The sequence below is a fragment of the Abramis brama genome, assembly GCF_963993115.1.
Source record: "Abramis brama genome assembly, chromosome: 7".
Classification (NCBI taxonomy): Eukaryota; Metazoa; Chordata; class Actinopteri; order Cypriniformes; family Leuciscidae; genus Abramis; species Abramis brama.
Window position 1 is genome coordinate 21,015,505 of NC_139969.1, and position 22,849 is coordinate 21,038,353.

The 22,849-nt window shown below is 37.5% G+C and overlaps 1 protein-coding gene across 1 annotated transcript in view; it reads right to left on the reverse strand.

Moving 5' to 3' along the window:
- Positions 1–22,849, reverse strand: part of cdh7a (cadherin 7a) — a 58,371-nt gene that overhangs the window by 13,895 nt on the left and 21,627 nt on the right. Inside the window, exons 3-11 of the mRNA XM_084118876.1 lie at positions 19,433–19,727; positions 16,656–16,775; positions 15,489–15,656; positions 14,813–15,000; positions 12,526–12,779; positions 11,321–11,457; positions 7,354–7,475; positions 1,934–2,051; positions 1,526–1,777 (exon numbers count right to left, since the gene is read on the reverse strand). Of these exons, the coding sequence (XP_083975002.1) occupies positions 1,526–1,777; positions 1,934–2,051; positions 7,354–7,475; positions 11,321–11,457; positions 12,526–12,779; positions 14,813–15,000; positions 15,489–15,656; positions 16,656–16,775; positions 19,433–19,727 (1,654 nt within the window). The remainder of the gene's footprint in view (positions 1–1,525; positions 1,778–1,933; positions 2,052–7,353; positions 7,476–11,320; positions 11,458–12,525; positions 12,780–14,812; positions 15,001–15,488; positions 15,657–16,655; positions 16,776–19,432; positions 19,728–22,849) is intronic.

A 22,849-nucleotide genomic window follows, 5' to 3' on the forward strand; every position in this document is an offset into this window, starting at 1 on the left:
GGCACAGAAGAGGCGGAAAGAGTTTCCATTGTTACGTATTCATAATCTGTGCACTCAGGGGGAAAAAAGAGAGTAATCAAAAAATGGAAATTACTGAGGTTTGGTTCAAAATTTACACACACAAATTCCTGTCTTGTCACAATAACAGGACTCAGACAGAGACAACATTTGTCAGCAAATAGAGTTGTGGCTGTGTCCATAGACAGATCTCCACATCGCCATCACAGCCAGAGAGACAACCTATCAATGGTATAATCAAGAAATCAATCAAACCATCAGGACTGCATTCACTCCCTCTGTGCAGCCTTCAGGTCGACAAATCAACACAAAGGCACACCAGTCAACCAATCAGATCAAGTGAATGGTACATACGGGGTATAGGTCACTCATCAAACAATCAGCTAATAAGGCTTCAAATAATAAGTAATCATCCAGACCTGCAGCCTCCCTGTAAGAAGGTAAACAAGTCAATTGTGGCCAAGCAGACCTCTCAGCGCATGCCGAGTCCCAACTGTTAGAGCAGTCGTGCCAGCACTTCTAAAGTAACGGCAGCCCAAATGTGTGCTAAATGTCAGTACGGGGGAGGTGGAAATGCAAGGAATGCTCTTAAAAAATGATTTGAAAAACAATAACAAAAATTGGGAAAATATTCTTTGATTGGAAGCTGCATTCACAAAGCTCTCTGACATTTTTAAATGCGGATACCTTAACATTAGTTTTCTCTTAAAGACATCATGAAATCAAAATATTTTGAAATCAAATGCTATTCATAAATAATAAATAAATAATAAAATGGCCCTGGTCCTTGGACATGATTTATCAAAAAATAAATACAAAATACACTACTGTTCAAATGTTTGGAGTAGGTACAATTTTATAAATGTTAATTGAAAGTAAAAATTGTAATATTATGCAAAATTATTTAATATATTTATTTTAAAATGTCATTTATTTCTGTGATGGCAAAGCTGTTACTCCAGTCTTCAGTGGCACACGATCCTTCAGAAATCATTCTAATATACAGCATTTATTTGAAATAATAATATATTTGAAACTATTTAAAAATAGTTTGCAACAATGTAAATGTCTTTACTGTCACTTTTGATTAATTTAATGTATCCTTGCTGAATAATTTCTTAAAAACAAAACAAAAAAGAAACTTACACCAAACATTTGAACAGTAGTGTATTTTCAAAATGTAACTTTCTCAGACTCTGAAACCTTTTCTTCAAATTTCCAGCAGAATATTTTGTTTCACTCTGAAAAAATGTACATTACAAAAGCTAAATGTTGTTTCATAATAAGCCATTTGTGTGTTGATTTGATCATCCCAAACAGCCGGACACAACAACACTGGTTAAATCATTGGCGGGAGTTTGAGGCGGGTCTATATGTTATTCAAGAAAGGGAAATGATCAGCAAGAAACAAAGAAAAGCAGCACTTTGTCAAAGTCAGTTTGTTTCATTAAACAGGCTTATTTAACCATTGCGTTATGTGCTCAGGAGGTATAAATGTATTTCCTACCAAGCAGGGTGATGATGCAGGCCAGGATGGCGATGAGAGCTCCGGTGCTGAGTCCAGCTGACAGCATGAAGGCCTCTGTGCCACATGACTGGGGCGTCCCATCAGGGTCACAGTCACACACTCTAATAGACAGCGTGTTAGTGCTGCTGAGGGCAGGGGACCCGCTGTCCACTATCAACACTGGCAGCCGATACATAGCCTGCTCCCTCCTCTGAAAACCACTCCGCTTAGTTAGAACAGAAGCGGTATTGTCTGCAGAGAGAAAAAGAGAGAAAGAGACATATATGATATCATGTGAAAAGTGAAAAAATGACTCCTATGAATAGATAAAACGAAACCTTTTCTGTCTTAGGAATAAGAGCTGAGATTCAAGGATTCGCCATAAACTGTCTTAATGAAATTACGCACCTTTATTGTCTCGAAGGGTGAAGTTCATGTTCCCAGCTGTCTCTGCAGTGAGGGAGAAGAAGAAGCGATGCCCGCTGGGTGGTTCATCTTTATCCACTGCACTTACTGTTTCAATGACCTAAGATAGTGTTGAAGAAGGAGTAAAGAACAGGAAGATGAATACCGCTGTTATTGCCTCACTACAGACAAAATCATCCACAGCTCTCTCGCTCAAAACACTGCATTGTCACAATAACAATGAATGTTTCAGATTACAGATAAACCTGAATATTTCATGAATGGACTTATTTAATTGATGAGTTGATTAATTAGTTAAAAAAAAATTAATTAAAATATTTCCTTAGTAAGGCACCATAAGGAAGATCATTTCAGACATTACATTTTTGTGGCAAGTTGAAGCACTGAATAAATCAATTAATTATGTAATGAATAATTGATTGTCAATGTATATTACATTACAATGTATTACAATGTAATTAATAGTCAATGTATATTTTGTTTCCATATAACTGAACAAACACTGTACAAAGTGGATACAATGTGGCTTCTTCAAGCAGTCATATCTAACTGGCCTGACCATTATTGTATTTGTTGATGTAACCTAACGTAATCAAACTGAATCCGTCAAATGATCTAATATCTATCACTCAGCATCTCTCGCCATGACAGCCACATATTAAGACAATTAACAGTTAATCTTTTAAATATTAACCTCAAGGCATGATGGTAACCTCCGCACAAATGGTAACACTTTACAATAAGGTTTCATTAGTTAACATTTGTTGACAAAAATTAGCAAATACAGTAACATGTATTGCTCATGTTAGTTAATAAATTAACTAATGTTAACAAATGAAACCTTATTGTAAAGTGTTACCAAATTAATTAACTAATATAACATGTTAAATCAGCAGCTCTTTTTTCATGTAACACCACACAACAAATTTCAGCCATCAGCTGAATTCAAGGTGGTGAACTTGGAAGAAACAAATACACAATTCACAAGTTTAAATCACACTGAAAACACCATCAGGAGGATAAGCGAAGCCAGTAAGCTATCTGTGAGAGATGGCGCTCATACGGTATCCAGGGATTTAGCAAAGTAGAGGGCCATCCCAGTCTAAATCTGGACCGAAACCCCTCTAAAGCTGGGCAAAGTGCTGCGTTTTAGAGATGAATATCAGGGTGACCCATCAGGTGGTACGCTAAGAAGATTCTCCTGACACACTGTTGTGGCCTAATCTGTGGGCTTTGGCTGGGTTAAATACTGTGCACAGCTCTTCCCTTGTGTCAGGCTGGAGTCAGCACAAACTCAATCTGCTTGAAAAATCTCCTAAAACCTCACACACAGGCCGAATGCAGCGGAGCTGCGGCTAACAGACTCTTCTGTATCTTTTCCTTGTTCGTCCGAGGAATATGACCTTGTGCTAACCTAGAGTTTTCAGCACTTTACTACTCCACTCATTTATTTTTATTTAAGACCCCTTCCCCACATTTACGCTAAGTGAGTATTTGGCAATGGGAACTCTGACGGATTTATCATTTATCTGTAAATATTTTTAAAACCTTGCACTATTAAAATCCTGCATAAATGACACAAGCAGCACAGGATGTTCCCTCAGCACCAAGCGCTGATTACAGTAAACTGTGACAAATTTAATTTCAGATAGTCCATTAAGGCGAATGCAAAGTGTATTGATAAAATCATTGATGCAACGGGTTCATTCAAAATGAATAAGAACATCTTGCCAAGGCAGAACAGCTTAAACAAAACCTGATTTTGCATTTGACCAAGGAGAAAAGTCAATAAAAAATTTTTTTAAGAATAATACTGCAAAAACACAAAATAGCTCTTGTATAGCCAAGAAGTGCATATACAGTATGAAAATAAAATGGGTGATTTAAGCTCCTTTCACAGTACATGTAAAAATGGCTGGAGGGCAAGGAATCTCCCCTGTGCCACCTGGTTTTAAAGAGGGGTAAAAGTGGTAAGACCGCCCGTGAAGAGTTAGCAGTCACAAGCGCTTTAAAACACCAGTCTGTCAGCCTGCCACTGCAGACCGACCGTGTCTCTGAGGCATAAAGAAACAAGACAGAATATAGACGACCTTAAAGAGATAAAAAAAAAAAAAAAAAAACACTCACTCCTCATAATCTAATCTGCTAAATCACCTGTAACAAATCATCTGGCTCATTTAGAGACCGAAGCTTCAATTCATATTAAGCTTCTATTAAATTCAAAAAGGCATATTAGGAACAAAAGAGAAACCAAGGGCACAGAGAAAAGAGCTTTGCGCTGGGAAGCGAAGGTGAAGACATACGTTTGGTGCATGTGACCCCATTACAAGCACTTGTTGGATGGGGATCTGGGGACCCTTTTCAACAAGCCATCTGTTTTAGCCTCGAATGCAATGATGGGGAAAATTCCCTCTCGTATCACATACATTGGAGATGGGTGATTATGATCACCTTTATCTAGATTTTTCATGCATTTTTTTGAATTTTTGAATTTTTTAAAGGCCAAGCTTTCATTGTTAATAGAACTGATTGTCAACAATAGCAAAGATGAAACAAAAATGTGCTAATTAAACAATATTGCTGATGAAAATAAGATATTAACAATGTACTAACAATGTTTAAAAAAAAAAAAGAAAAGAAATAAATAAAGATTTAAATAATCCAGTCACCAATCATTCAAACTAACTTCTGGTTTTAAAGAAGGAAAGACTAGAGCCTGGCTTGCATAATTTTTTAATGTCTTGCAGTGAGCGTTTAATTTTTTTATGACGATGTATCAAGATAAAAACAGTGCAAATGAATCTGCATTCTGGTTTGTTACATTGCACTACTGTAGTTTATTTTTAACACAAGAACACATCTTACGTCTGAGCGGAATCAAACACAAAACCAGCCTAATCATACAGGACTTCGACTGGTCATTCGACATCCCTCATTTTGAAATAATGTACTTTTTCCACAATCTAGCTCTCTGAGTACATAAGAAAAAAGTGAAAGAATTAAATGTGCACTCAAACCTGGTTTAATTTGCTCATGAACCTGGCAACAGCATTACCATACAACTATATGCAACACTTCATTCTTCCTCCAGGCAATACTGAATTTAAATTCAAGAGCTCCATACAGTCTCTTTCAGAGGGGCTGGCTTCTTGATGGAGCAGGTGTGAAGCTCTAAATTTACAAATGTGCAGATGAGGTGTACGAAAACAATAAAGTGGAGATACACTCAAAGATAATTTAACAGCAAGCGCGAAAGCTGGCTGAAAAAGAGCCTATTTCACCATAGACGCAAATAGAAAAACAGCATTTGAGACTATTTTGCAAGGCACTGAAGTGACAAAGAATGTAAAAGTGCCATCACTGTTTGTTGATGATACTGTCCCTCACGGCAAACATTCTGTCTGATCAAAATTCTTCATCTAACAGCTCCAGAATGCCTAATTCAAAGGCTTTGACTTTCAGATTTGGTCTCCAAAAGCACTCCAGGATGTCTGAGAGCCTCTGTTCTGCAGGTACAGCGTTTTAAGGGCCGTGATAAGGACAGAGTCCTCGTGCCAAGAATCACAGGAGAGATCCGTGCAATCAAGACAGCATTTGACTATCACTGCTGCATCGCTCAAGTGCTCCCATGGCTGAAGATATGGAAGTGAACATGAATCACAGGGGAAACTAAATCATTATGAAAACACACAGACGCTTTCATCTCTACTCGGAGAAAGAGAGACCGTTCTACTGTTCCTCGGAGAGGCAGGAAAGTAATTTAGCCTCTAATATGAGAGAGAGCTCTGAAAGTTAGAAGTGATAGAAGTCTGAGGTGTCCAAAACACATGGAGAGTGTTCTTGGGGGACTTAGGTAATGCGTTTCAAGGCTACGATAGCATTTGTGAAAAGAGCCCACCAGCACCTTTTCATTTAGGCAAAACAAACACAGTTCCCTGTGACTCTGGGACACAAGCAGGCCAGGACTAATTGTTATGGCCCAGACAATCATGCCACTACAGGGGATTGTATCTCATGCTCAGTAAACCCTGTAGCCTTGTTCTGTTCTCTCTTTGTTTTGAGAGCTCTTGTGGGAGGGATTATTTTTTCTTAAGAAAAAGAAAAACATCCTTCAGTATTCTTTCACTACTCCCAAAAGAACTGATCAGATCAAGTCATTTTGTGATACACTAATAAAACCAATATCGTAATTAAATGAGTAAGAATTTCAAACACCTCTTCAAATGCTTGACCATTAACTCTCCTCTAAATATACACCATCTTTCTGAGATTTAAATGAAACAATTACAATTACTAAGTGGGGTTTCTATGGAAGCTTGCTTTTTTCGACTATTTATATATAGGAAAGGTGTCTCTAGTTGATTGTAGAATCAGTCTTGTTTTCACCACTGGTGTTAGTCCTCTGACATTACCCAGCGCTTTTCTAGATCAATGGTGAATCAAGTCACAAAATTTGTCAGCGGCTTTTATCATTCCCATTTGGACAGAACAAAGGTCCAGAATGTTTTCTCCATGCATTTAGTATGTGGCATTCATAATGCCCTTTATACCACATTTATCTTAGTAATGATGTTCTGACAAACATAGGAATATGAATGTTTGAATCAGGGTATGTTGCTGACTCGAAAAAAGAGGAATCCGTTGGTTTGCTTGTGTTTGTGTTCAGCAATTGCCTGCAGCAGGACCTCACATTTGGCTACTTGACAATGCCACGCTCCCCAACAAACCAATTTCATGCCACAGTCACCTCTGTCTCATTTGCATCAGTGTAAAGCTTTTTCTGCATGAGCGCACAATGTTTTGATCCCCTGATTAGAGTGATCTGCAGCAGAAAGTCACTAGAATCCTGTTGTTATCATTTTGTCCATCTGTGGTTCTCGCTGTTCTTTACTGGCTACTGATCAGCACTAAGGTCCAGATTCTTTCTGGTTAAGTTACATAAAAAATATAAACTAATGAAAAGCAATATTTTTGAGTTTCTTTCTTCTGTTGAACACAAAAGAAGATTTTTTTAAAGAACAGTTGACGGAACCCATTGACTTCCATAGTAGGAAAAAAAAATACTACGGATGTCAATGGGTGCCATAAATGGGTGTTTGATTACCAACATTCTTCAAAATTCTCTTTTTGAGAAAAAAAAAGAAACTCAGTCAGGTTTGGAACAACATGAGGGTGAGTAAATGATTACAGAATTTTCATTTTTGGGTGAACTATTCCTTTAAGCTGCACTGCAATGCAGCACATAATCTCTTTTCTCATTTATTAGTTGCTTCCAACAGTAATAGTGCACAATTAATTTGTGTAGTATCAGGGAAGATTTCTTTGTTTAATTGCACTATACGACTATTGAAATCACATTTGATATGAAAGCCTTTCTGTTGAAGAATCAAGAGCCACAATACCTGTCCTGGGCCAACGTTTTCACACAGGAAAGTCTCATACTCTATGGCAAAGACTGGTGCATTGTCATTAATGTCCATCACTGTGATCAGTGCCACTCCTTTCCCCACCTGCGACGGATCCACTGAAATCACAGAGAAAAATATGCATGCATGAACAGGCTAACAGATGAAAAAACATGAGGACACCAACACATTTATTTCAATATGTTTCATTTATTTAAATGGGTTACATTTCTTAATGGGTCGCATTTATTTAAATATGTGCCTTGCCATCTTTCTGGCCATAGTCACCATTAGTTTATTCACTGGGGGCTTTAAATCATCGTTATGAAAATACTTCACAAAAAAAGTGTTGTAAAAATAAAAAAAGGCTAAAATGAATAGTATAAAACACATTACGTATAATTATGATGTAAATTCATTATGTATCAGTGTATAAGAGTTTGTGAGGGGATCCTGAAGCAGACTGTGCCAAGTAGCCATTTAGCTACACTTATGTTGAGATTGACAGGATGAGATGAACATTCTCCTCCTGAACTTTCTTTTAAAGGCTCCACTTAAATATTCCCATTGATGTTCTTACAAGCGATTGCAAATGTAGTTCTCCTACTGCGGCTGCCTAAACTTTGTTCACTTGGCCCATTTTATCCAGAGAAACAAACATTTATATTTGAAGCTGAGTTACATTAACAATTTGACCCTTTGTATACAGAGGTACAAAAGCGACAAAGCCGCACTGAGGAGTAAATCTTATCTTAAGACATGATAGTCACTGCGATTTATGCAATACAGCAAACTGAAATAGGGATTAGCTGCTGGGTTTTTTTGTTGCTCACTTCTCCCATGAGTGCTATGAAAAAAAGACTCCAGGAAATTTACTGCTGCAATACACGCAATAGAATTTTATGTGAGTTTGAATCAAATATGAGCTGTCAAAATATACAGGCCAGTTGCAACATCATCCCATTTATCAACGTAAAGGGCCTTTTCTGGTACGACTCGGGTACATACATGAATGGTTTGAACGTTAAGCCCTGTGCACATCTGAGTCAAGTTTTCATTCTACTTTTAGCAAATAAGGTGATACTTTCAACCATCAGGCGTGCTGGACTTGGCAATCAACAAATTAACAGACTGCACAAGGGCGTTGGGTTATTTTTTGTTGTGTAACTATGAATGTAGATATCCCAAATGGTATTGGCACTTAAGCACAAGCCAATAGCAAACACCTGTTGAGGGCAAACTGCCGCTAGTCAACCAGAACAGACACAGCTGCTAGTATTCTTTGAGCGGGCTGACTGCTGTTTGCTTGTACATACTCACATTCGTTGCATGCTCACAATGCACAACAAAACCAATTAAGAGCATTTCAGTTGTGTGCTAATCGACAAAATCTCCATGCGTTTTTGCAAGCTGTCCTGTATTATGAGATTTCCATAATTTTGGCACCGGTGATGATATTGGGGGGCATCGATGAGGACAAAACGCGGTCATGATCTTCAGCCAAATGAGTTGATGGAGAGCAAAAATAAATCTATTCTGCAGGTGTGAACACAGCAGCAGTGGGCTGGAAATATGCTGGCTCATTCGGAGTTGATTTCCATTGAAAACACAGTGATTTATTGTACGCAACACACTAGCTTGACTCTTTACGTGGCTAGCAGAATTCAGCCTAACTGTCTAATACAAACGCTGCTCTGGTTTAGGGAAAACGCATATCCCAACAAAACCACGCTAGTAAATATATGACTCATGCCTCCCACTATCTTCAGCCCAAGATATATAGAGCCCATCTGCCTCCGTCCCGTACACACCTGCAGGAAACATGCTGAGTTGCACGCGGGAAGAGAGAAACGATGTGCAGTTTGAGCTAATTCATTTATTAATTTGACTTTTTAGAGGATGAGGGATCTACCATGAATTAAATCCAGGCAGACTGCCATCGCTGCATACGTATCGTAGCTGGCTTTACAATGCTCTAAACAATAAAACGGGTGATAAGTTACCTCAGCGCCGATGGCACGGACAGTGGCTGTTAAGCACATTGTCGTGGCGGTGACTATAATGTCACAACTGACGCCCCTGGACAGGCTCATAATTCGCCATGTTAAGTGCAGTCACATGTAATAGAGCCACACTTTTTTGACCAATGAATTTCCATGATTTTTTTCAAGACCTTCTCAGTCATTTGTGATTACTTGAGAAATACATTTAGAATAATTCCTGAGCTTATGCCAGGTAACAATGTTGTAAACTAATAGCAAGTATGTATTAAAAGTGTGGTCAATCCCGATAAGCCAATGATTATTTTCATGTTATGGCAAATAACTGAAAAATGTCTGATAAGTCAGTCAACTAAATTAGCTAAAATCATTACGTCGTTATTCATTACAGTCGTTACAGTGCTATTAAATTACTGTTTTTAAAGATTAACATTGCCATCGTCTAAAGTGAAAAATGGAAATCCTACGCTGGAAAAAGTCATTTTTCAGCTTAAATTATTTTTATTTTATATGCTGATGCACCCCCCATATACAATTATTTTTTTATTTTTTTTAAATAAATAAAACATCCAAATCATTATACAATTATTAATTCTTTTTTTCTATATAGCAATAAACATTGCAGAAAAACTAAATATCACAATGTCCCTGGTAATAATTATCAGAATAAACAGTTCTGTAATATAGTCAATTCTCCTAAATGAAGGCTGTTTGCGGTAACTGACGTAGAATATTGCACATTAACATAGATTGTGTGGTCACATTTATAGTAATTTTACAAGAACTTCAAAGAGATTCTTGCATACGAAGCAACTTTATCCTGAATGTCCCTTTCAAATATGACTGCCATTAGAATCTAAAATATCCATTTTCCAAAATCCAAAATTTTCAAGGCCATTAACACCTTACCAAACTATGACAAAGGACTTTGAGGCTACCTTTTGGTAGCTAGCAAGCCTCTGTCTCATTCTTACAGACAAATAGAAGAGGACGTTTCAATCTTCTCTGCCAAAACCCATTTCAGAGACAGTGAGTGCCTCTGACAATGACTGATTGTCTATGAGGGTAAACCAGCAAACTTTGGTTAAGTGTGTCCACATTTATGGATATGGTTTAAAAATGTAACCACATGATGGATATTATTCCCCTCCATCACTCAAGTCAATATGGTTATGGCTGTCTGTGCGAAGACTGCAGGGGATCTGCGAAAACAGATGCACTTGAGTGAAGGTCATGGTGGGAATCAGCATCAAAAGTTAGGTGGGAGAGGAAGCTGCAGTTCAGCCCATCGGCTACAATCAGGACAAGACTCGATCAAGCTACACGGATTCTGGAGGTGCCAATGGACAGCGGTCAACTCAGTGGCGCAGCATCTGTTCCCATCCTGGCCAGAGCGCACTCGCATAGATTAAACGCTTATGCTATATCTGCTGTGCGGCAAGACAGAGAGGCGCGACATGCACATAGGATATGGTTGGACATACTGATCACTCCAGAGAAGTGCTAACTGTTAGCCGAGGCAGCCTTGGGATAAGGGGATATTCATTGTGAAATTCAAGGCTTTAATTTTATGAAGGATTTCTTCCTAATAGAATTTAGGATTGTAAAATAAATAAATAAATAAAATAAAAATGCAACTGCTCAACACTCCACAATTCAAACCGAAAGGAAAGCGAGTTGGGTATCTTTCAATAAAACGTTTAGAAGAGCTCAGTTATGAAGGACAAATCTAGCAGTAGCAGTTTCTGTAATTGACAGACATTGTTCGATAATAAAAAGGAGCACCGTAGCACATTTATATAAATCAGGCCTCTTTCACAGATCATAATTTTGTGTTTCATTCTTTATTTCAGCCGAGAAAGATAACTACTTTCAATCCACAAATTTACAGAAGACCTTCAAACCATAACATTAACTATATAAATTAGCTCCATAATTGCACAAATTAATTTGAGGTTACTTACAGCTTTCAGTAGCCAGGATGGTGATGTTATGTACAGCATTGGCTTCTCTGTCTAATGGCTTAGCTGTGCTGATGACTCCTGTTGATGACTCAATGTTGAAAAATCGCTCCAAGTCTGTGTTTCTGTCTATTGAATACCTGGGGAAAAAAGTTTTAATGAATTTCAAGCTTTGACTTTTAAATTAATTCTATAGATATGGATATGCCCTTTAGCCATAGCTACAAGCCCAAGCAGCAATCATTATTTTCACTGGCTCTTAGGCACAGAACTACTTAATTATGAGCGTTTGTATTTTAGCACAAAACAACTGAGTCCCACAACTCATTTACAGTCAACATTTGCATCCACTCCCACATAAACAAAATATTTTAATTCAACAATGATGACACTAATGACTTGCATATGTGTTGTCTTTGGGTCAGTAAGATTTCATTTTTTATAAATAAATTCATCCCTTTATCCAGCAAGGACGTGCTAAATGGATCAAAAGTGACAGCAAAGATATTTGGCAAAATATTTATATTTCAAGTAAATGCTGTTCTATAAACTTATAGTTTCTAAGAATCCTGATAAAAGTCAACTTGTTTTTTTTACAAAAAAATTAAACAGCACAAGTGTTTTCTAAATTAATAATAATAATAATAATAATAATAATAATAATAATAAATGTTCCTTGAGTAGCAAATCAGCATATTAGAAAGATTTCTGAAGTTTCTGTGACACTGAAGACTGGAGTAATGATGCTGAAAATTCAGCTTTACCATCAAAAAAACAAAAACAATTGTAACATTTAAAAACTATTTTTAAATGTAACAATTTTTCACAATATTACTGTTTTACTGTATGTTATGTTTTATCAAATAAATCCAGCCTTTGTGAGCATAGGCTCATGTTTTTTTCAAAAACGAAATAAAAAATTTACCGACCCCTAACTTTTGAACGGTAGTGAATGTATTTTTTCATAAGCCATTTTGCACAGGTTTGTGTGAACTGATCTCTATCCAGAGACATATTACACTGCAAGGGTTGAATGCAATCCAGCTAAAGACAATCTAGATATTATCTAAATACGAAAATCAGGTCTTATATTTTTATTAAAGCTTTAAGCTTTAATAAAACGCTGTAGTCGGTCTCAAGATTTAATCTTGCTTTCATAAAACCAGTATCACTATGGTGTGAAGTAATTCCATGAGGCCATGCCTTACCTGATGGGACTATTGGTGGAGTCCGGGTCCAGTGCAGAGACGGTCCCTATAATGGTTCCCACTTTAGCAGCTTCAGAGACAACCATTTTACTGAGTGGAGAGGAGAAGATAGGAGGCTCATCTACATTCTCCACAGTCAGCCTCACCATCGCCGTATCACTGAACGGTCCTTGAGACAAGAACCGTGGGTCTATGTTCCTGTTGGATGCCTCAATTTTCAGAGTGTAGCTTGACTTTGTTTCAAAGTCAAGATTCTGAGGTAAAGAGCACAAAGGAGGGAGGGGGAAAGTGTTGAAGAGATAGTTTTGTAATTATAAACAAGGACAGAGAATATGTGGTAAGGATCCAGGCAAAAAAAAAAAAAAAGAGTTCAGATTTGAAATCTAGCCATGTGATGTGTGTACATATATAATGCATCCAAGAACCTTTGATCCTCTCCTTTTAGCTCTCATATTTCATTTAAGTATTGCTATCGATTGACAGGACAGAAAAGAACAGTGTCAAAGCAGTACATTGATTTTAAGACAGAGATACATGATGCCGAAAATGTCTTGTGGAATACTTTCTCATATAGTCATTTATCACTCCTGTCTGCTGTAATATGCAACGCATTGAAAACTACCTTCCGTGCCTCCTTCATATCACTGACAATACATAACTTCCCTGAGGGTGCAACAAAGCCAAATCCAGGACTTGTGAACGTTTAAATGTAGCTTTAAAATGAGAAGTCAGAGTCAGTTTATTGTCAATTCTATCCTACACAGTTTCCCTGGAAACCACAGTGCAACTATATAAAACACTGTATATACAACATACAGAGTTTGAAACACAAGTTTTCAGACAGATTATCTTTGTATTCATGTTGGCTGTATACTTTCTGAAAAAAAGTTTTTATTAACTTAAACATATTTATAATAGAGATATTTGTGAACAATCTAAAATAGAGTGTTATATTCAAAACAAATTTGTGTCACGTCATTGACCCGTATAAAAATATATACAATATATGCTAGAAGCAAAACACATTACACTGTGCGGGGTACAGTCAGAATGTAAAGGGGTTTTAGTAAAAGTAAAAAATAAATTAAAATCCCCCCCAAATTCAAGATATGGCTGCAAAAAACAATTCCCCTGTTTGAGTTTTTATTTCTATAACATATGGTACACAAGCAAGGGGGGGTGGGGGGGGGGGTGGGGGGGGGGGGGCATAAGGTGGGTCAAAGAAGTTGAGGAGCATGATCGCCTTTGGGAAGAAACTGTTCTCGGGTACAGTGGTTCAGGAGTGTATGCTCCCGAGGCTTTTCCCAGAATGAAGAAGGGCAAAAAAGCTGAAGGCCAAAGTATTGTCCTTCATGCTGTTACTGACTTTCTTTAGACACTGCTTGGGGGAAGTAACATGCTGAGCAGCCTGCACTGTAGAGACTTCCAGCGAGAGGAAGAGCAGTTTCCAAACACTGTTGATTTCCTGAAGTCAACAATTATCTCTTTTGTCTTGTTGACATTAAGAGATGGTTGTTGACTCCTCAACATTTTTCTAGGTCTTTCATCTCCTCTCTGCATGATATCTCATCATTGTTATTGATGAGCCCAAGCACTGCGGTGTCATCTCTAAAGTTGATGATATGGTTGCCGGGGTGCCTGGCAACCAAGCTTAGAGTCAACAGCGAGAACAATAGAGGGCTGAGGACATGGCCCTGGGGGACACCAGTAGCCAGGATGACAATTTGTGAGGTCTGGTCATGGATCCTTACTGCCTGCGGTCTGTTTTTCAGGAAATCTAAATTGCGATGCTTAGTTTTAAAGCGAAATGCTTCCTATATGCAGTATCTTTTAACGAAAAATGTTGAAAAAGAAATAAAACAAAAGTAAAAAAACAACAACAACGATGAATTCTATCATAAATGTTATTCATAATGGATAGTTTTGCCCATAAGCAAAATGTCAGAAGTCAAGTGTAGGTGGGTTGGAGGTCTTGATAAGGGTCATGACCAGCTGCTAACAGCAATTCATTATTATGGATGTGAGAGCAACAGGATGCTAACCATTAGGGCATGCTACCGTAGAGTTCTTCAGCGCTCCTACTCTGCAGACAGGCACAGAGTAAATTACTGAAATGTCAGGAATTCAAAGGGGTCTTATATTGGAAATGAAAGCAGTAGTTGTTAGTGTCTGCACATTTTCTCATCGCACTCCCTTCACAGGCATAAAAATGTATTGCCTTCCCTTATTTGCCATCATAGCAATGGGGCTGAAAGTACATATAAGGTTTGGGCTGTCTATGGCCTACCTTCTGCAGAGTTATGACTCCTTCTTGGGTATCATTGTCTGGTGCGACCCTGAACACCCCAAGGCCGTCGCCCTCTATAATTCTGTAGTCCATCTCAGCGCTTGGTCCGATGTCAGAATCCAAGGCTTTTATCTTGGCCACCACTGACGCCACAGGCAGGGATTCAGGCACAGCAAACTGATAGGATTCTGCAAAAGAGACCCGGCAAACACACACACCCACACACAGAGGTTATTGATGATGCTATTTCTCTTTTTTCCTTCCTTATCACCCAGCTGTTAGGGCCGGTCTGAGCTAATAATGTATCCCTCTGCTCCGTAGCAGGTAAGCCACTCTATAGATATAGCAAGCACGAGGACAGTCTGAGCTCTACACTTTCCCGGACACATAATGATGGTGGTGAAGGCATCGTGCAGCTAAAAATAGGGCCAGAAATGACTATGACAATAATCTAAAAAAATCCTCTATTATAAAAGAAGATTGTTCAGTTCTATTAAGAAGATCATCTCCCTGATAATTACACAGCAACTACAGCGAGCGCTTGATCTCTATAATACAAGATCAGCCTGAGTTATTAAACATCTCAGATTGCACTCATGCAATTTAAATGGAGAGACAGCATGTGATAATGATGGATCAGGTCCACGTTTGCTTTAAGTTGGTAGTAGAATCATACTCCGTGAAAAGCGGGGCGGGTTGTCGTTAACATCCGTCAGCGTGACCGTCACCGAAGTGGTGCCTGAGAGTCCACCCATTTGGCCAACCATGTCTTTGGCTTGGATTACCAGAAGATACTGGTCCCGTGCTTCTCGATCCATGTTGGGCAGAGCTGTCCTCACAATGCCTGCACAGAAAAGTTTGAACTGTTTTACTGAACGTCCTGTTGTCTAGTGTTGATTAAAATGTAAGAAATATGGGGGGTGTTGATGCATGAGATGTACTGTGTAATGATAACATCCTCCTGGCCTGAAAGAGCTATGAAAAAGCATCTAGATTACAATATGGATCACTTCCCTTCTGTATTATAGGGATATGGAGTGTGCATCAATTAAAATAGGATTACCATTTAGTAATCTAAACAGCAAGGACCTTTTTCAGATTTGCTAAGCCATATCATAATGGATCTCTCATCGATGAGTCAAATTCACTGAAGCCAGTGCAGGACTGTAAATCAATTTCCTCTCCAAGTCATTGTTAGTTTTGGAATTATTTATTGGCACACCAAGAGTGATTAAATAGTACCTACTTCCTTTTTGCATACAGAAAGCTATGATAAATCCTAATCAATAACCACTGCTATTTGCCATATCTGCCTTCATTTTCCCCCGCATGTTGTGGTGGCGTCTCTAAAATTAGCTGTACACTTTAAAAGAAAAGGAAGAAAAAGTTTAATCAAGGTTTGTAATTTACCCAGTTGATTGAGTCCATATGTGGAAATGACCTCAGTTACAGCTAGAGTGCTGATTACATTAAGGATTTCATTCCCTGTAATCAGTTGCTAATGTGCGGCAGTAACTTCATCACAAGTCCCATCAACTTTTTTCTGTCTTTAAGTCAGTCAATCAAAATAGTGGTCTCTTGACGTTTCCATATTTCCATTACAGGAATTGGTGGTTAACGCGTCAATGCCTTGAGAAGACTTCTTACTCAAGTTACACTGGAAAGGAAGTTTTTTTGTGTGTGTGTGTTTTAATTAATCTGATTTAAAATGCACACTATTTAGCTAAAGAGATTGACGGGTGAGAACGATGCTGCTGGATAAGCTTCAAATCTCAACATTTTAGTGTCTGAATATTTTACTGACAACATTGCAAAGAAATAAAAATTTGTAAATTCTGCATACCTGTTTTTGGTTCCACTGAGAAATAGGGTTGTCCCTCAAGGATGCTGTACACAACTCTAGCACTGTTTCCATATGTGGGATCATCTGCGTCAGTTGCCTTAACCTCAACCACAGATGTGCCTGAAAAAAATTATCCACCTAATTTGGTCAAAATGTTACCAGACATAAACTGGATTCATAGGCATTGGGCCTCACTTGATTACAGAACTGAAATCTGATGCAGCCTATCACGAAAACATGAACGAGCTCAAATAAACCTATAAAGAAACATTAGGATGCACGGATGTAGATCAGTGTCCATTGTTCTGATCCAGCAAGTCTTTTATGCTCACCAAGGTTGCATTTATTTGTAAAAAACAAACATTTTAATATATTTTAAAATTTGATTTATTCCTGTGATGGCAAAGCTGAATTAAAACGTCTTGCTCTTGCATTCCTGAACCATCTGACAAGCTGTCAGTTCCAGAAACGAGGCATCTGCTGTAAAACGCATACATGAAGTTCATTAGAGCATTTTGTAATCACATTTGATAAGAGTCACAATGGCTTCCCCAGTGACAACTTTCATTTCCATTGTATGCCTATTTCCCCAGAAATTACGGTTATGATTTCTTGAACACATGGGATAGAAATACTGCGTTATCCGTAAATTATTTTCGTGATTGTTTTTCATATTTTTTTGCATAAATTAAGAATGAAACTCGAATAGAAACATATCTTGCGTGGCTTCTGCAGTGTTTTTTTATTCTTGTGCCTGTCTTGATTACAGAGTACTGAGCTGGTGTTGCCTCATTTCTCATTACGCCATGCATTCTTGCAAAACACAAATCTGTATGTGGCCTGCACTTGCCTCCCCCTTATCTTATCATGACTTTCTGTTTTGTTTGTTTTTTGCCCAATGACATCCGCAGCACATACAGGTTTTGGGTTTGTAAGATTTTATGTTTATTTATTATTAGTATTATTATTTAAAAGAAGGTTCTTATGCTCATCAAGATTGCAATTATTTGATCAGAAATACTGCAAAAAACATTACGATTGTGAAATATTAGTACAATTTAAAATAACAGTTTTCTATTTTAATATATTTTAAAATATAATTTATTCCTGTGATGGCAAAGCTGAATTTTCAGCATCATTACTCCAGTCTTCAGTGTCACATGATCCTTCAGAAATCATTATAATATGCTGATTTGGTGCTCAAGAAACATTTCTTATCAATATTGAATACAGTTGGGCTGCTTAATCGTTTTGTGGAAATTGTGATACAGGATTAGAAAGATTATTTTACCGCATATTATTTGAACAATTATTTTTGGTAACAAATGTACAAATCTTTACTATTATTTTTGATCAATCCAATACATCAGTGCTGCAGAATAAAAATGTTAATTTCTTTCAAAATTATTAAAGGTGAAATAGATTCTATACTTCAGATACTATTATTTATCCTGTAGAACTGGAGCACAAAGGGAAGTTTAGTGCCGTTTTACTGTTATTTCCCAGATTTTTTATTTAAACTGTAAAAGGGCTAATGGAAAGTGCCAGGCCCTCATTTGAGCACAATTTATAGGCCCACTCCAAACTGCGGTGTTCCTCAGAATACGCAGATTATTCTTAAATGCGTTTGCTTGTAAAAAACTAGAGCACACATTTGGGGACAGGCCCAGATGTTGTCATATTGGTAACCTAAGCATCTGGAGACACAGCCGAGTGTACAAAAATGCTGCACCATGGCAACACTTCACCGCAGGGACCAAGGCCAAATGAGTGTTACTCTTTATAAGATGGTGCGATGTGATTTAGTCTGTTATAGGTAACCTTGTACCCCTGCAGAATCACTTTAGATTCAACAGGCTGATACATTTATAGCCAGTTAAGGACATGGCATATGGTCAGCCCTTAAACACACATCATTCCGAAACCGTTATGTGTGAAAGTGATTGGATGGGAGTATAAAGGCATATGTTGTGAATTTCCATTTGGCCTCATGCTGACGTCTGGCGTGAGGGAGAGGTGCCTGGGTTAGGTTGTGGTCCTCAGACTTGTGTAAAAAAACAGAAATCTCCTGTTTCTTAATTACCAAATTAAATTAATCATTTTCTCGTTAATCAAATCCATTCATCACCGGTTGACTGCTAATGAATTTAAATGGATCTATAAAGCAGTCATTGAGGACAAGGGTCGCTTGCATTCACAGAGGCTAATGGCTTTGTTCACGCCGTTGGACAGACAGTGGCAGTCAGCATGTTAATTGCTCTTCTAAAAAAGCATGTCAATGTTTGCGTGATTGTCAGCTACTATGCTCTGTGTGGTCGAACTAACAAACAAGTGCCCTGTACCAGGGGCATTCATTATCCTCAGCTAACCCTCCATACCTAAACAAATACGTGACACAATTACCAATAATCATCATTAAATTGGATGCACCAATAAACCCTGGCTGATATGATAAGCTGATACTTATCTTCAAAATTTATTACAGATAAATGGTTGTTATTTTTGTATTTTGTCTAAATAATAAATAAAAAAAACTTTAATCAATCGTAAATTTAGGCTTGGCAACATTATGATGTACGGTAGGAAAAATGGATATTCATTTTGAAATTTGCTAAAGATAAATTTAACAGTTATCGTTATTTTATTATTAGTGTTTTAAAAATGTATTTACATTACCTTAGAGGAAATGAGCATGCAAAATCAAACCAATCAGTAGGAATACATCATTAGTTGTATATCCATCTTTAGTTTTGTATGAACAAATCCAAGGCACTTACCAACAGGAGACATTTCAGGAACTTGAGCATTGTAAGGGCCATCCAGGAACTTGGGCTCATTGTCGTTAATATCCTGCACTTTGATAACAAACTCTGACTCTGGTTCGACTGGCAGGCTGGTGGCGCGGTCTTGGGCCTGAGCTCGCAGCGTGTAGTAAGCCTGTTCCTCTCTGTCCAGGCGCTTCGTGGCATGTATGTCACCTGTGTTCTCATCGATGGTGAAAATGGAGGTTGCACCTTCACCTCTTAGCACGTATTTCACTTTGCCCTCACCTTTGTCCACATCAGAATGAAGCTACGGGGTAAGATGAAAGGAGAAAACAGTTGTTCATATCTATCATCATTGTAACGGTTGTCTAGTTAGCATAGTAATGAATAATGACATTAATTCTGTTTACTCATGTGAAAGTACTTCTGCAGTGGTTTAAATAATAAATGGGGATAAACCATCTCCAGCAGAGAAGAGAACGGACTCAATAAATGTCATAACTCAAGTTATTCTTCCTCATAAATCTCAAAACACATGGATGGATGAAAAAAAAAAAAAATCTATCTTTCTTGTTATACAGAATATGGCTTGAGGTGCTGTTGCTATGAGTTACCTTTCCAACGAATAAAGAAACATGAACAACAGTGAGGGAATCTCACAGTTATTTGAGGTCAGTCGTTCTGTCCTAAATGTTTGGTCAGATTTATGAGTGTACAGTTGTTTTGTGAGAAGCATGACAATTATACATGGTTTGTTGTTTTATATTTACCATTGTGCTTAAATAGTGCCAACAATGCACATCCGTAATAAACCATAAACCAATTTAATTCACAGTCCAGAAATCCTCATTATGAGCCTTTTTCTCATGCCGTTACCATTTTATGGAAACTGACTTGGTATTTCTGTCACCTGCAGTGAATTTTATTTACTTGTTTATTTCTTGAAAGACTTTATTTTGCTCCCTTGGGGATTATAAGCCAAGTCCTTAGCTTTCCCTCCCTTTGCTTTTCTTTCCTTTATATAAATCTAACATTTTTGGACTTCAAATCCACATTTCACAATACACTGCCTTTCACTGCTGAACAATACTTTCATGTACAGGATCTTGCTGGTATGAAAAGACAACTTGTTTGCTTGAATTAAGCAGTCATGTCATATCATACGTCTTTATGATGCTGTTTCTCACAGACATACTCAGAATGATTGGCTGGTGTGTCATAGTTGCATTACTTTCATGGGACAAAGTGAATGAACGACTGTATTTGGGTAGAAGTCATGCAGTGTCCTGTGGTGTGACATGCTATAATTCATCTAAAACCATTATTTTAATGATTTTATATTACGCATGCAGTTTATGACCACATTTGAAATGAGTCTATATATGGAATTGTACTTTTAATTCATTTTTCACACCACAGGACTGCAAAAAGGGAAAAAAGCTCCCATCTAGTCACATCTGGTTTAGGTTGCAGTTTACTTGCCAATAATATAGCGCTGCTCCACATATGATGTGAGTTAATCAAAAATTACAATGGTTTCAGTGCAGAAACCGAGTGTGCTAATGACATTTGAGGCTAATTAATCAAAGTAAATGTGTGTTTGGATGTCAGTGCTGGCAATTCTCCAAGGCCAACTCCAGTCTGATGACTGTTGTGTGGCTCGGCTCTGCATTTCTTTTTTCAAATGTTTATTCTGACCATAATTCACCGTGATGATGACTGCAGATCATTAGATTGTGTGTGCTCAGCTGTATCGCTCCAGCTCACAAACTCATCTAAAACAATTACAATAAATGTATATATCTTTTCATCTGAATAAAGCTGTCAAACGTATTACCATTCTCAGAAGTTCAAAAAGTTTTTAGTAAAGTGGTTGCTAAAAATTGTTTACTGCCTTTTAACTTTATCCAAAAACAATGCAATACACATTTTTGGTTCTTTTTCCAACAGTTTAGCTGATAAAGAATGTATTTTGGCTACCGTGTATGTATTGATGATATAAAATCTTCTTATATTGCTTTCCCCAAGGGGGTTCCACAAGGTTCTATTTTAGGACCAATTCTATTTTCACTTTATATCAATGATTTACCTGGAGTATGTAAAGATGTAAATGTTCAGATGTATGCAGATGATGTAGTAATTTTTACCCATGAAAAATCCTCGATTACTTTGACTTCTGCTATGACCAATATACAGGATTGGCTTACCAGGACAGGTTTAGTATTGAACACACAAAAAAAAATGTGTGTATGATGTTTTCAAAACAGTTAGTAGAGTTGACACATTCAAATGTATTTCTGAGAGGGGAGGAGCTTGAAGTTGTTAAAGGGTTTACGTATCTTGGGGTTACTTTGGATTCCACTCTTACTTTTAAAAGCCATGTAAAAAAGTTGTCTAATATTGTAAAATTAAATTTAAAGAATTTTAAGTACATTAGGCCATTCTTGACAGTTGGTGCTGCAAGGTTGTATTTATATTCAATGATTTTTTCACATATCCAGTATTGTTTCAATAGTTGGTCATTCACAGGTGACACAACTCTAAAGTTAATAGGAACACTGTATAAGAAGGCGATAAAAGTGTTGGATAAAAAAACGCTCTCATTTCATCACTGTAAAATTCAACAACAAAAAAAACCTAATTTATTGAGTTTTGAAATTTTTTAAAAATTCAGTTATGCATGTTTTATTTATAAGGTCTGGCATGGGCTTGCCCCACCTCCGTTGAAAGAATTTATAAAACAGAGGACAGATTGTGGTATTGGTACCAGGTCTGTCATTAGAGGAGATTGTGAAGTACCATATAGGCGAACATCTTTTGGTCAGAAAGTGTTATCTGTTATAGGGAGCAAATATTATAATAGTTTGCTGCAGTCAATAAGACAATGTTCTACTTATCACACTTTTAAAGAACATCTAAAGAAGTGGCTTATGACAAATCAGGTGTGTAAACATTTTTCTTAGTAATTTTAGTAATGTGTTTTGGGTATTGTTTTTTTGTAGTGTTGTGTGCTGAGTAATTTGTTTTTGTGTGTACCTGCCTATGGACTGTGGATATAAATTAGCAATGTTGCTATAATCCGGCTTGTTTACATTGTGTATTTTGTGCAAATGTTCATTAAAGGTCCCGTATTATGCCCCTTTTCACAAGATGTAAAATAAGTCTCTGATGTCCCCAGAGTGTGTATGTGAAGTTTCAGCTCAAAATACCCAACAGATCATTTTTTACAGCATGTTTAAATTGTCATTTTTTGGGGCTCAGAAAAACCGCTGTTTTAGTGTGTGCCCTTTAAATGCAAATAAGCTGCTGCTGGACGACCCAGGGGGCGGAGCTTCATGAGCTCGCGCTCAGTCTCTCAGGACAATTTCATCTCACGAAATGATGATAATATCAGAAACTCTCAGTAACGGTGTTCATTTCGAGTCGGAC